General features: G+C 43.6%; 1 protein-coding gene across 7 annotated transcripts in view; it reads right to left on the minus strand.

Moving 5' to 3' along the window:
• LHFPL2 (LHFPL tetraspan subfamily member 2) overlaps positions 1 to 14998 on the minus strand; it is a 116176-nt gene that overhangs the window by 7466 nt on the left and 93712 nt on the right. For 6 of the 7 annotated variants that reach the window (XR_014592452.1, XM_083883293.1, XM_083883294.1 and 3 more), the window contains one exon: positions 10280 to 11071. Coding sequence is in view for 6 of the 7 variants with exons in the window: in XM_083883293.1 (XP_083739419.1) it covers positions 10280 to 10709 (430 nt within the window). In the remaining variant the exon portion in view is untranslated. Of the gene's footprint in view, positions 1 to 10279; positions 11072 to 11254; positions 11279 to 14998 lie in introns of those variants that run through there. The other variant, XM_083883297.1, reaches the window with a different exon arrangement.

Raw genomic sequence — 14998 nt, forward strand, 5'->3', positions numbered from 1 at the left:
ATGCAAAGGGATGAGGAGGAAAAAGCTCTCTTCTGTTGACAGTTTGCCTTGAGACATATCTAGCAGGAGGACAGTAAATGTTAATTATAGAGGGCTTTTATTCTTAATAAATCAGTTTTTGTTCATCCCTGTGTCTTTGAAGAGAAGCCAATACTCAAGAAAAAGAACAGAGAATAAAATTTCAGTGCTCTGTCTGAACAAGTTTTCTACAGTGAATCTTTTCAGTTCCTCATGCTGCTGTACAATAAATGATTTTTAATTCACAGCCAACCTACCTGTGGAATTACTGCTGTTTGTTCACTCTGCTGGGAGAAACAAATTCACTCTGAAACATTACAAGCTGTTTTCCATCTGTGCTCCTCTACAGGCTCACAGAGCTCATGCTTGCACTGTTCTAGATTTAACGCCCTCTCTGGGCACAGCTGCACTGCTGAAACTGCAGCTTCTGCTGCACACATATTGTTGTTCCCAGTTTTTAAGCAGCACAATCCCACTTCTTGAAAATTGATAATTTGCAATATGATAATTTTTCAACATTTCCTTTTTGTTAGTTGTTGCTAGCTCTCAGATACCTGTCCTCTTAGGAATCCTCAAAACAGAGCTATGAAAGAGTGTCACACAATGTTGCCAGGTGCGTAGGTATGACAACAGAAAACTATCTTATTAAAACTGTCTTATTCAAATTACTTTTTTACCCAGCGACTTCACCTATAACTCTTTGGGTGTAAGTTCTGTCAGCGGAGAACATGTTTACATCTTTCACTGAAGGCATTTTGACCACATAAGCTTTTATTATCAGGCCCTAATTACTTGCTTTCAAAAAGATGCCTTTATGAGATTTAGATTTTAGTGTTATTATTAGATTACTATATATCTCCTGATTACAACAGCCTATTTAATATTTAAATGGTGTAAAAGCAAGTCCTTTCTCATGAAAGACCAAAGAAAAACCTTACAGCACACTGAGAACGTCAATATCAATGTAGCACATTGGATCACTGTGCAAAAATATTTCAAAAGACAGTTCATTAATGATTTTTCCTATGGGAGAAGACTTTTTGTATTTGTGCATCAAGAACTTTTCCCCTTTCAAAGGCCTGCAGCTGCAGCAAGGTATTGCTCCTTCTGGTTTTTATACACTCAGCAGTGCTGCCAGGTCAGTGTTGTGGAAAACCAACAGACCAGCCTTTCATCGTGGACATTTTTATGTCACATTATGAGCTGGGGTCAGATCTGAGGAAAACCTTTCTTCTTCCCTGGAAGCAACTCTTGAGACAGGAGGTGGGGCAGAGCCTTGTTTAAAATGAGGACATGCTATTTAGTTTTGACAGTCTCCTGTGCAGCTGCTGTTGTGCCATATTAAACAAGAGCATATACTAAACAAAGCCACTTTCCATTGCAAAGCCTGAAAATATCTACTAATTTCCTAGCAAAATAGTAAAAAAAAAGCTTTTAAATACTGCTGAAGAAACAGGAAATTAAGCAGCTGTGATCAATGAGGTGGCACTGCAACAGGCTGCTATGGAGCAGCACAACTGAGCAGCAACATTTTAAGAGAGGAAAACAAAAAGGATAAAAGGGTCGAAGCAGGGAGGGACTAGCTTTGCAGTGCAGTGCAGGTGGGCTGCATCCCCAGTGGCACTGGTCCTGATTGTTTTCATCTTCTGCAAAACCACAGGAGATTAAGTATCAGTCCAGGGAGACTGCATCAGCCAGGCACCCTGCCTTTAGTGCTCACATTTCCACACGTGTCAATATGCTAAACCATTCTGTGTGCTAAATATCTGTACAAATGCACTAGTGTAGCTTAAGCCAAGGGGGCTTTCCCATATGCAAGTTTTTCCTGACAAACCCAGCAGGGATGCTACCAGGTTACCACCCCATGCACTTTTGCTCACTTTGCCCCCTGACAGGTGAAGGGAGACCCTCCTACTTGGCAGCTGCACCACAGACACCTTCCCCCAGTGAAGTGATCCAGTAATACCATTTTAACCAGATGAGAGCCCAAGAGATGGGCTCAGGCCTGCTGACATGGTGCTTCTGGCACTCCACACTGGCTTACAGGAAAAGCATGAGATGCTGAATGGAGCACTGCTCACAGCACCCACAACACAAGCCCCAGACCTGCCTCTGCAGTTGCTCTTCAGCCCCCTGGGTGGCTGCCAGACCCACCAAATGCAAGCAGCTGACCAGAGGCGAGTAGGTCTTTGTCCAGAAAGAAAGGGGAGACTTCACATGCCCCAGTGCCTTGGAAATGGCCTCTGGCCTACTGGTAAAAGCTGCCTGAGAAACAAAAGAAAAACTCACAGCATTATGAAGATCAATGCTTTAAAAAGCCTACCTGGACACCACAGTTGGTGCAGGCTAACACAAACAGATGTGTTTTGGGGTAACTTGGAAGCATGGCTGATGAGGTGGGGAGGGCTGCCAGCAGGCAGTGCCCCGAGGCAAGTGCACACCTTCATACCTTCAGTCACTGCAGGTGACTGCTCACATATATAGATTTCAGTGTACCCTAAGCTGAGGCAGTAGAATTAGAGGTTTAACACTACAACCAGATGATGGCTCAAAACCTACATGGATTTTTTTTCCCCTTTAAAACTGTCTCAGGGTACTATAAGAGCATGCACTTACCAGAAGAAAAAATATTTCCCTAACCACTGCCTTCTCTAAGCTGAGGAAGAGGATGAGGTCCTTACTCTTATGTTTCTTTTCCCATGTATTATGCAAATCAGAGATACTTATTCATAACCAAACCTATGCAAACATCTGATGATATTAGTGCTGTTGCAATCTGGAAACAGAGATAGAAATATAGTGCAGGGATGCTCAACTGGTGGGATGCTCAACTATTGTATTTTACTACCCCCCAAAAAAGGCACAAAATAACTCAGTTTATTAGCTCAATGTGAGGAATTTGGGGGTTGTTTATTACATTGGTATGATCTTACTGCTTGAACTTCTCTGAGGTGAAAAGTGTGAGCCTGCAGACTTACTGTTTTTAAGAGAGGAGAGAGTAAATTCACTCTTAGTTTTCAATAATTTTTATGGATGTGGTAAGAGTGCCTATTATTTGGGAGGAAAGAAAATGTGTAGACTCAAAGTAAAACCAGTCCCAAGCTCTGAAATGACACTGCTGCCTCTTTGCTGGCTGTAAAGTCACCACACTCTGGGGGCTCCCATGTGGTTGGTGGCTGTCAACCCAGCAATTAAGTCAAGATAAAGCAACTTACAGGGAAAAAGCCAAATGTTTACAAGTTTTCAGCAGTACAGGGGTAATCAAAGGCTCTCCACTCATGGGGCCATTGCTCAGGCACAGCCACCTCTCACATTTTACCTTAAAACCCAATAAAGCACTGAGTGATTTTAATCTAGGATGACCCAATAAAAGACTCAGTAAATGCTCCTAAATGAGAAATTAAATTGTGGGTGGTAAATCCAGGAAGTTCCTGAATCAGGGAAGGAAAGGCCATGTCAAATAGTCTGCTCCTGAAAGAAGCAGAGGCAAAGACCCAGTCTATTTCCTACCATTCACCATAACCTTTTCCACTGCTGTTCAACCTATGAGTGCCATTGCCTCCAAATCACCAATTCCTCAATGCTGGGTTAGCAGAAAGGGAATGAAATATGACTATAGCTCAGTAAGGGAGGCCAAAACAACCACCTCCCTTCGCTTAAACAGAGGTAAAAGGGCTGCAGGTCACCTTTTTCATGGCCTAACATTTCCTCAATACTGATCCCATAATACAAACAAAACCTCAGTTTGGGGGTGAGGGAGAGGAGCTGCAGAGGAACTAGGACTCAGCCTGAAGGGAAAGGCAAATGGAGATGCAGGAAGGGGAGAATTTCCTGTGGCTTCGTGAGCTATGCAGCAGCAGACTGCAGGGCATCTGTACTGGGTAAGAAAGCACAGTTCAAATCCACTTATTTCCTCACCACCACATCAGGAACAACAAAGACAGGAGCTAAGCAAAAGTTAGTCCAAGAAAAGGGGCTTGGAAGAGCTCCTTTCCTCTTTTTTTTTTTTTTCTTGTGTTTGAGTGAGAACACAGCATTTGCTAAGTTTAAATATTTTTCCTGTGTTTGCATTCTATATACAAACAGCAGCATCTGTCTTGGCGCTGAGGCTTAGAACCAAAAATCTGACAGAAACAGAGCCCTTGTGCCCTCCTGGTATCCCCATGGCCTCTTGGGGTCACCAGCACTCTTTCCCACATCACCAGGGCAGAGGTGTAAAGAAGTGCTCAACATTTCACCTATGCTGGTTGAAGTAAGAGACCTCAGTGTGCACATGTGCCACAGTAAAATGTTTCTCAGTGGGTAGCATGGGAGTCTCTCTCACACTAAGTGCTGTTTGTTGGAAGAAATTTATGCTTGCCAAGATAATCAACTGCCAAATTTGATCACTGAAAACCTGAAATATTTGTTTATTTTTCTACTCATTTTAATATGCTGTGTGTCTGCTGGTTTCCAAGTGCCCACCTTGATAGTGCAGGAGGTGAGTCGACCACCGAATCTAACAAAACACTGAAATCTTCATTTATTTCTTTGAAGTTATTAAGGTCTCCCCTCAGGCTCAACAGAAATTTGGCACTTGAACTTAGTTTTCCTTCCCTGGCATATTCCAACACAGCAGTCCCCTTTGCTTGAACTTTCAGCAGCCAAGTGTGTGCTAGATATCCTGCTGGCACTGGGCCATGTAGGTTACAGGAAGCACTATACCGCAGACAGCAAAAGCAGTTCAGACTGTCAGGATTTCCATCAGAAATCCCTCTCCCCTCCCTTTTTTTCTTTCTTCCCACCCCAAGAATTCGGAATTCTGGCATCAGAAAAGAAAAACCCTGAGCTGAATCCAAAGAGGAAATATGCTTTTTGAAAAATGCATGCTCTGCGTTTTAGAAAGACAAACAAGAAGCTTCCTTGCCTTCAAGGGCAAAACCACTCTTGGTCTGCTCTCCTACTGCTTGGGCTCTCTGGCTGTGCAACAGCTTCTGTTGCCTGCAGGTAACTCAGCTCACAAGGTGCTTTCTTCCTTATTAACCAGTTTGTCTCTTTCTTAGACAAAATAATCCTTTGTACAGCGTGATGCCACCTATAAACAAATACCTTAAACCATGCTGCAGCTACCATAACTTTTCTGTTATGGTCTGAATATGAAGGAGGTCTAGAAGCCTCTAGAAGCCTCATGCCCCTTCTGCCACAGCTTGTGTCTCCTGCTTTCTCTCCCCTCTATGATGAAAGGCCTGGCTGACCTCCCACTTCCTCCCCAGCTTCCTCCTCCGCAACTCCCACTGGCCTCCTTAACTTCCAGCAGCCAGAAGTCTGCAGTGCATGGCTGCAAACACCATGAGCCCACCCTGTGTGGCTGGATCCTGCTGCACCCACCCCCACAGGCAGCTCCAGATCCTCATCCCCTTCAGATGGTTCCTATCACACTCTGCTCAGGCCATCTTCCTAATCACCCAGCCTCCCAAAATAGAAACGATGCCAAGTAAGTATAACAGGCTGAACAATTTCTCAGCTCAAGAGATGTAAAACAAACTCTTTCAGCAGCGAAGACAGAACGTTACACACGCAGCTGGTTTGAAACTGGATTTCATCTTTTCATTTTAGAAAGCTGCAGAGAAGTTTCCTTGAATTTGGGGGTAAAGTTGTACTCCTGGAACTGAACTATTGCCAAGGTACTGCAGCAGCTCCTGATGGAGGAACCCTCCAAGATACCAAGAAGGGAAAAGGAGAAGACATGGACAGTCATAGAGAGTAATCATGAAAAGGTCAGAAGAAAGAATACAGAAGACCTCTTGAGATACCTGAGAATAGAAAGTACTGTGGAAGAATTATCACTGCTTGGGACTGAGCAGGGAAACTGTCAGGGGAAAAAAAAACCTCCCAGACCTTGGAAAAGAAGAAGCTGAGTCATTCCCCAGCAATGCTGGAGGAGAAACTGCTGGGGTGACAGAGAGAGGCCCAAAGCTGCAGCATCTGGGCCCAAGCAGACAGACTTCAACTAAACATCCAAGGGAACATAACTGGCCTGCCTGCAGCCTTTGAAAACACAAACCTCTGCTTTGGCTGCCTGGTCATCTACCTGTAAAAGATGCAGCTCCAGTGGCACTTAGCACAGCCAGCTAAGCCACATGACAGCCAAATGCAGCCATGCATTCATCTGAATAAACCAGAGACTCTCCTTGCTGTGCACCTGGGACACAGCTAGTCTTCTGACTGATGCAATCTAATTTTTACATGCTTTTTTTCTGCATGCTTCTGTCATGCCCTGTTGGAGCTAGGAGACAGTGGACTATGAACAGAGGAAGAGATGATAAGGGGGTGACTCACAAGAGGCGTCTCAGATGAAGCCCTGGAAAGATTTTAGAGAAGAGGAACTATATTTATCCTCTTTTGGTAAATGTTCCTGGCAAGGCAGCCCTGCTCCAGCACAACAAAAGAGCAGTAGAAGAAATTGAACTCCCAAACCCATTAGCCCTCCTGACATGCCAGCTTCATTTCCCCAGTGCTCTCCCCAGAGCCTCTTCAGGCACATGATGTTGAGCTCCCGACAAAAACCCAGAGGGGCATGCTCAGATTCTGTGGTTGCTATAATATTGGTGCAGCTAATGCAGTTTCCTCCCCCTGGTGTGCAATCAGGGTGGTGCTGGTGCATTGTGGCTCAGCTGCAAGTCAGGCAGACACTGGCTGTGGGGAAGGGGTTGTGTCTGCCCAGCCATGGCCAAGCCCAGAAAAGGAAGCCAACTTGTTGACTATGAGCTTTCATAGAGGAAGCTATCAGAGATGAAAGCCAAACTGGGTTTAGACTCTGTCCTAAGCTTTCCCCACCCTCCTTTGAGGCTAGGTTATGTTTATATTATATTAGTTAGCAACAAAGTGAAGTACACAAGCCCAAATAAGACAAATATATATGCAATTACATTATAGACATACCAAGGTATGTCAGTATGGGAATCACCAATTATTTACTTCCTATAGCCACATGATTACTGTGAAAATGTACTTTGAATTGATTCTTGTCAGTTAACATGTAATAATATCCTTCCTCCTCCAGCCTCTGCATTTCAAGTAATTCACAGACTAAAAGTAAAATACTTTCCCTAAAAAGACATAAAAATGAAAGTCTCCCTGGTCTTCTTGCTACTGCATAGTAATTATTTATTCAATTACATGTCTCCATTCTCTGCACTCTCTAATGCAGAGAAAAGGTGCTGATCCAGATGAAACAATCCTCCAAAACCAGGGCTACTGATTACTGTTTCTACAGCTGCAGAATAAAAGGCACTGCAGTCTGAAAGTAAAATGGTAGAAGTTCCTGCTCTATAACAAAGGAATTACAGGAGTTTAAACAAGAGCCATTTTCTTATTCTATAGTCTTGTATTTCTCATTTTCTGCCACAAAAAATAATATTTTAAAAATCTCTATGGTCCAGATATGTGTATGTCTTCCTCCTGTTGATCTAAATGACAGTTTGCACTGTCCAAGGGCCATAACAGAAGAGCTGTTGCTTTCTGTTCTGTAATTCCACCATAGGCATCATCCACAACCAATCTTGCTAGACTGGAAAGATATATCCGGTGTCTGTTATTGTTTTGTCATGATGAATTCCAGGAATAAATTAGGTTGTTGTATGTTTTTAATTATATTAAATCTCTACTGCAAAGATATAGAGATTTTAAATGAGATTAAGTCTGCAAGATCCTTAGTTCCTGCAGATGACTCTACCATGTGTGCATCTCATGTTTGAAAAGGAGATGTTTGACATACTTGCAAATATTGCACTGATATAGGCTGATTAACAAAATTGTTTTGTGAGTCCTTCTCGTACGCTTATTAAAAATCTCATTGGTCACATTAGAAAGAATGATGCAATGCTTAAAGTAATTAAGGCAGGGTTATATCTTGTCCTCTGGTCAGGGCATTAGTTTATCTATCACAATCCCTGTTTGAATTAGCCATGCTGACAACTGTCCCTCTTGAGCAACTTGCTTAAGCGTTTTTCAAAACTCAGGAACTGAGAAAGTTTAAATTAGCAGCCTTTATTAGTCATAAGGAAAATAATTGCAACTAACTAAGCAGATGCTGTAATACTACTGGCACAAAAGTAGCAGTGGTCCCAATAAAACAAATCTTGAGGGAAGGAGCTGTGAGCCACAAATTGCCTGCTGTAAATACTGGCAGGCCTACATAGCAACCTTCCAGTAAGGTGACCTTGCTCTTACCCAGTTTCCTGCTGTGTCATTTATCTGAATTGTAAGAAGGGAAGTGCTTCTATGCTCAGTACAGGTCAAGAAGGATTGATCTATGCCCTAACACGTAAGAAATGCTTTGTCAACTATGCTGTTCAATGTTTTATGCTTCAAGTCCCATTATGTACAGCTGGATTGAAATGAAAACATTAAACTCTCTTGGCATGCATTTCCTCACAAATGGATGGTCTCCAGAACGCACTTCTAAGATACAAGTACCTTCTACCTGCTAATCTAAGGTGATAGACTAGGTATTTTGAGATGGTATCAGAGTTGTAAGTAAAGTTATCTTTTCAAAAGACCCAAATCTGACATGCCAAAGATCTATTTACGCTGTTAAGCGATCTTTCCCATACAAATACCCCACCAGAAGAAAACAAGTAATAATTGAAACTCCTGGAAAAACAGTGATGGATTATTTCTGAAGTATAGAGTAATAAAGCAAGAAACTAACAACTTACCCTGGCTTAATCTGCACTGCCAATCTGCTCCCTTGTCACATTGCTTCTGGCAAATTCTGTGCACCAAGAGTGACTACAGCAAGAGCAGTCACTTTCATCTGAAGGACCTGATATGCTGATTATACGGTATCAGATGAACAGAAGCATCTTTAGCCAATCTAGGGACATAATTCTGCTCCAGAAGCACAAACCTTACATTGTGGGGGACATGAAGTCAAGTGTTATATCAGTATATGTCAGTATTTTCTATATTGAAGATGAATGAAGTAGCCAATGGTGAGAGCCACCATGGCAGTGCTCCAGGAGCCAGCATCAGCCAGTCCCTGGCATGTAACACTGGTTCTAGAGGGTTGCAGAAGGCAGCGAAATCAGTTTTCACCTACTTCCCCATGTGTGTTTAGAATAGGATTACGTTAGGTCTCAACTAAGCAAATGAAACCATCCAGCTTCAGATAAATGTCTGAGCATCTGTCATTACATCTCCTGTTTAGGTATCACAGACATGTTTGGCCGCCTCAGTGGAGGTGGGAAGGGGGAAAGCTGGATTCACATTTCAAGCAAAACAAGTTAAAACCTAATTTTTGTTGTGATTAAATAATTTTGTGAATTGAAAACATCTGTTTAAGAGCCCCACCGAGATAGAAAGAGGAGATGGCCCTGCTCATTCCCTCTCTCCTCACAGGCCTCTGAGGGCTGCCAGAGGCAGGGCAGAAGACCACTCTCCTCCTCCAGATGACCACACACACAGAGCACAAAAGATGAAAACCTCTGTATGAGACAGGTTTTCCCCATGGCTCAGTAACAAGTACAGAAAAATGAATACTTCTCTAACTAAAGCTGTCCAGGGCTGGTTTACTAACAGCCATTTAATCTCTGCAAAATCTATGGGTTTAAGCAGAAACAAATCTCTAGAACAAATCCATCTTCTCAGGCAAAGCACAGCTGATCCTTGAACAGTGAAAAGACAAGCTCAGTGGGCTGTGTAACTGCAGCTGAACAATAAGCTGGCTAAAGGAAAGGTTTATCTCAAGGTATCACTTGTCGAGCTCACAGCTTTGACAGAGGCTGCTTAGCATGAAATGCTGGAGGAACTGGGTGTGCAACTACAACCAGTTCTTAGCCCTGGGGTGGTATTTACTCTCACCACAGTCATGAAGCCTTTGAGACACTGAGGGAACTGCCTTCAGTCCATGGAAAAATTACTAAAGTAGCAAGAGGGAGATAGACTGCCTTAATACGAGTATTAACTTTGTTCTCTGCTGGTAGCAAAGGAGAGGAGTTTTTGTAACTGAAAGAAATTCAAACAGAGGGGGAAAAAAATGAACAGCAAACAAAAGCAACACTGGTCAGTTCATTTTGGCACACATCAGGCTGCAGTTCTGCTGCCAATGTCAATGTATTACATGCTGTGTAGCTATAAATTTCAGTTATGTTTGAATAAACACCAGCATATAGAATGGCACTGGCTCTGCCTAATGCAGCCTGTCTTGCAGGCAGCCCAGAATTGCTACATTTCTTCCTCTGAATCACCCAAAAAATTAAAAGTTCAGCGAGACACATACCTGCAATCCCTTGTAGCAGCCCACAGACATTAAAAATGCTTTTCTTCATAATACTCTGCACGCACATGGTGAAGACAGAGACAAACGCCACGGTGCAGAGGATCATGATTCCCAAGGCCAGGAAGATAGCGGTGGCCTGCCAGAACCCACTGGCAATCTCTCCGAAGTTCTCGGCGTAGGGGCCGCAGAGCGTGTCCCGCCGGGAGAACTGCATGTGCGAGATCCTGGTGCAGCGGCCGTAGATTCCCAGCGTGGGGCGATAGGGCTCCTGCGGGCCCCCGGTCCTGTTGTCCATCTCCTCGGGGCCCCAGGGCTTGGCCCTGCCGATCAGCCAGTCGGCGCTCATGAAGGCGATGAGCTCGGCGAAAGCCACCACGATGCTCAGCAGAGTCCACAGCATCGACCGGCACGTCACTATGACATGACACATATTTGCTGGTCCAGTGCCCCGTGATCAGTGCAGCATGAAATCCCAGACACGAGGGAGGAAGTGTTAAATTAAAAAAATAAAATTAAAAAAAAGACTCTAAGAAAGTCACCGTGGCTGCTCTGCCTACTTTCTCGACTCTCTCTCACAAAGGGCAAGATGAAGCTTCTCAGGAGAAAAAGTGAACAGCCTCAAGTTTTGCAAGCAGTGCAATCATTTGCTCTCTCTGTTTAGTTCCTCGTTTTTTTTTTCTGGGATGCTGAGCTCTGAAGTATGCTTTTCTTTCTCAATATTCATACTGGCACATGACACTGAAGGCTGGTGGGGGAGGCTGCAAGGACTGCCCACTGTTTGACATCACACACCTACAAGAAAAGCAAAAATACATCAGCAATAAGAAAAAAGTCATTTCCACCCCCACAACAAAACCAAGACCTGGCACAGATTCACATCAACACACAAAGCTCTAACAAGGGCTGGTCAAACCTCCCTGATTCGTTGCAGGGGAGTAATTAATCTCCTCTCCCTCCACTGCTGCCAATACTTACAGTATCTGCTGTGCCCTGTCCCATGGTGGGTGTTTGTCAAGCCCTTTGCAAGCAAAGGTCTCAGTAACACCCAGCGGTCCCAGCCACTCCTACCACCACACCCCCATCATCTTCTTCTGGTCCAAATTACCAAGGGTGCTGGCAGTCACCCAGCAAAATGTTTGGACACGCTTAAGCAGTTTCACAGATGTGCAGCTCCTGCCTTCACTTTGGGGAGGCAGCACAGCCCGCCTTCAGGGCAGAGGCTGAACACAGCTCCCCACATGCCACGGGCACCTGGGTGCAAGGGGCAATGCAGGAACCTTGTTCCAGCCTTCTGGGTTTCTGCTGACTGCAGCTGAGCCAGCCTCGCCTCAAGAAGAGGTGAACGAGATTATAAGTTGCAGACAGCTCATCCTGTGATGTGGTGACTCCTTTGAAGCCTGGATTTTCCAAGGAGTGGTGCCTGCCTGGGTTCGGGATTGAGGTTTGCACCCGTGTTTCAGGAAAACAACCTGCCTGCAGGTATGTCACACACCTCACCTTGAACTGCCGCCAGCACTGGCAGCCTCTGCTGGCTTAAGCCATTGTAAAAAAGAGGAATTGGTGGGAAAGTGCCCCAGTCACTGCCAAAAGCCCCAAAGAGAAGCTTTGCCCAAGTCAGCCTTGAGCTCCCTAACGCCTCTCAATTCCCCTCTTCCACAGCTCTGTGTGTGCTGTGACTGCAGCAAAACGTTCCCCAGGGCTTTCCCCAAGCCATTATACTGCCTTTCAACAGTGCCTGATGACATTCCCAGAGTTACACTTTATCTTAGCACAAGAGGCAGAGATCACTACACTTCCAACTCCTATCCAAATATCAGCCTCAAAATAACAAACAGGTCATCCCACACGCCTCTACTCTTGAACTGAAACAGAGTTGTTTGAATGCAAGGGTGGGAGCAGGAAACGCCCTCGTGTTACCCCCTCCATGATGAGAATGTAGCACTTCCAAGTTTTCCTCACCAAACCCCAAATACTGAACTGAAGGCAAGAGTAAAGAACCAGATCTGGACCTCACTGCTGTGCTGCTGCAGTCAACAGATGCCAGAAAAACAGGCATCCCCAGTATTTTTATGTAGGTTTGTCACGGTGTTGGTATTTAATTTCTTAGGAGTTATTCAACCACTCAGGTGGTTGAATATTAGTCCCACTGAATGCAAAATGAAACATACACGTGCAACTTCACACATTCAAAATTTCATCCAGCATTTTCTAGTCCCCCCATACTAGTTGTAGAGAATGATCTAGATCTGCAGATTCCTTTGGTATAAGTGGCTTGAAGCTGATGTGCCAGTGACAGAATTTGTAGTTCAGTGTTATGGCACTGCTTTAAAAAAGGGTTTTTAGACATGGTGAGAAAACAGTTCCGCTAGTTTTCCATTTTGAAGGGGGGAGAGCATTAAGTTTTCAAGAAACCTGACATACTAATGACTTGAGTACACCCTTTGTAATAACAGAGAGCTGAAGTGTCAGCCTGCCAAAAAAAGTTAATTTGCTCAGTATTTCCACTTTAAATAATGATTGGAATGTAGGAAATGCCCACTACAAATCTATATTCTTCCACTGTCATCTGCATGAATGAAGAGAATTTAATTGAAAATGCCTTTATTTTTTCAAAACATGCTCCAAAATGCTCTAAAATCTGTATTTTTCTGCAAGAACTGCACCCATATGAACTCCTCATCTTTGTACTTCCAGAATTTTCAGTGAGGTGGAAGGGACATAAGAGCTGAACACCCAAATGGCTCCTACTGTTGACTCTGTACTACTGGATATAAAACACTGTTTATTGAACATAGATGAAAACAAAGTTCATATTTACTTAGCTAGGTGGAAATTCTCGACGAATACTCGCAGCAATAAAAATACGTCACTGATAACGAACATAGGATGCTATACTGGAAGAAAAGACCATATCATGGGGTTTGTTCCCAACTGAAACAGAAGTGCAATAATAAATTGCAGCAAAATTTTAAGACAGTATCTCCAGAAAAGTCACTACATGAACAAAACAGCTTGTCTAAAGCTGGCCTGGAGGTCATGTCAAATCTCAGGAGTTCACTTCCCTGTTGTGCAACGAAAGGAAATTTTGCAGCATCTAAAAGTGAGGTAGCAGATATGCAATGAATACTTCATACTGGTGCAAAATATACCAAGAGCCAATACACATACCAATGTACCCTTATCCATGGGAGAACATCTGCATTAGCTTTTTCTTGCACTAGTGACATGCTGAAAGGAGAGCAGCACTCATGTACAAGTCCTTTTTGTCAGACAGACAAAAACATATAAAGTAGGATGGTGAGCACAGAAGGAGGGGCAGAGGCATTTCTTTCTGAGACTTAGTAAGGAAAGAAGACAAGTTCCAGCTCAGTCACATTTATGTAGTCAACCTTTTCCTCCCAACAACATCTTCCCCCTTTTGCTTCCCACAACCTCCTCCCCACTTTGGCTTTCCCAACTAACCTAACCATCTCTCACATGGCTCCAACAATATGTTTGAGCCATGGAAGCCTTTCCAGCTATTAGGCTGTGCTAAAATAACTGTGCTGCATGAAGCTTCACTCTGCTCACCCCCTGCTTCTTTTTTCCCCTTCGTTTTTGCTCAGCAGAAACTCAAACCAGGCCCTTGCAAGGCTGAAAACTAGCTGTTTATTCTTCCTCTCAGTTTCCCATCCCTCAACAAGTTTTTTTTCCATGACAGAACCGTATGTTCTTCACAGCACGCCACTCAGCATCCACTTCTGACCGACTGTCAAAATATTTGCTTTGACAGCCCAAATTCAAAATACACAATGGTTCTTTAACCCTTTTGGTATTAACTCATTCAAAGTAATTCTTGCTGAAGAAGCAGATTACAAGAAGTAACCTCACCCCTTAGGCATTTGGGCCTCCCCCTGTTTTTACTACTGCATCCAGTCTTCCTCTGCTGTGGAAGGGAGACATCCATGCTGGAAACAGCCCTGAATAGCAGGTTCCCACATAAGCCACACACCACAGCAGCATGAGGGTCAGTGCCATTCTGGCCCACCATAATAAACCACATTCCTTGTCTGGACAGCACAGCTCTTGGATGGGTCAAAACTAAACCTTCAGCCTCATTTATCCTGGCTACCAAAACCATGTTCACAGTCATGCTCTGCACTAAGTGAAGTCTCACACAGTGAAAAGATGTCAACAAGAACATCAGACCCTCAAAGCATCCAAAGAGAGTAAGAGTTCTCAAATGCAAAATTGTTTCAGTTGTTTTAATCTTACAAATCAAGCCAACTTAAAACATTGCTAAAACTTTCTTTCCCTTCAGATTCAATTTCAACAACCAGATACACTGCCTCCAGTCATATTTCACATCTCTAGCTAGGACTATTTAACTGTTGCCTTTTACTACACAATATGTCCATGTTCAAAGTACATAAACAACATCTATTTTTCTGAACTAGATAAAGAAACAAAATTGCCTCCATTTTACTTACACTGCCAAAAACAGAACGTGGGAAGCTTATCCAAATTACAATATTTGAATTAAAGTTTTGATTTTGAAGATGTTGAGCTGCAGGGTTTTGCTTTGGCATACCAGGCAGATAGAAAGGAACAGCTGCAAAGTTCAAATCTGAGTCAATCACATACCATGGCTGTTTATTTTAAAAAGGTGTCCAACAAGCAGTGTACAAGAGAACCAAAAGTACCTTGCAGAACAATGTTATGGCCAGTCCTGCATGCTCC

The sequence above is a fragment of the Zosterops lateralis genome, assembly GCF_965231275.1.
Source record: "Zosterops lateralis genome assembly, chromosome: Z".
Taxonomy (NCBI): Eukaryota; Metazoa; Chordata; class Aves; order Passeriformes; family Zosteropidae; genus Zosterops; species Zosterops lateralis.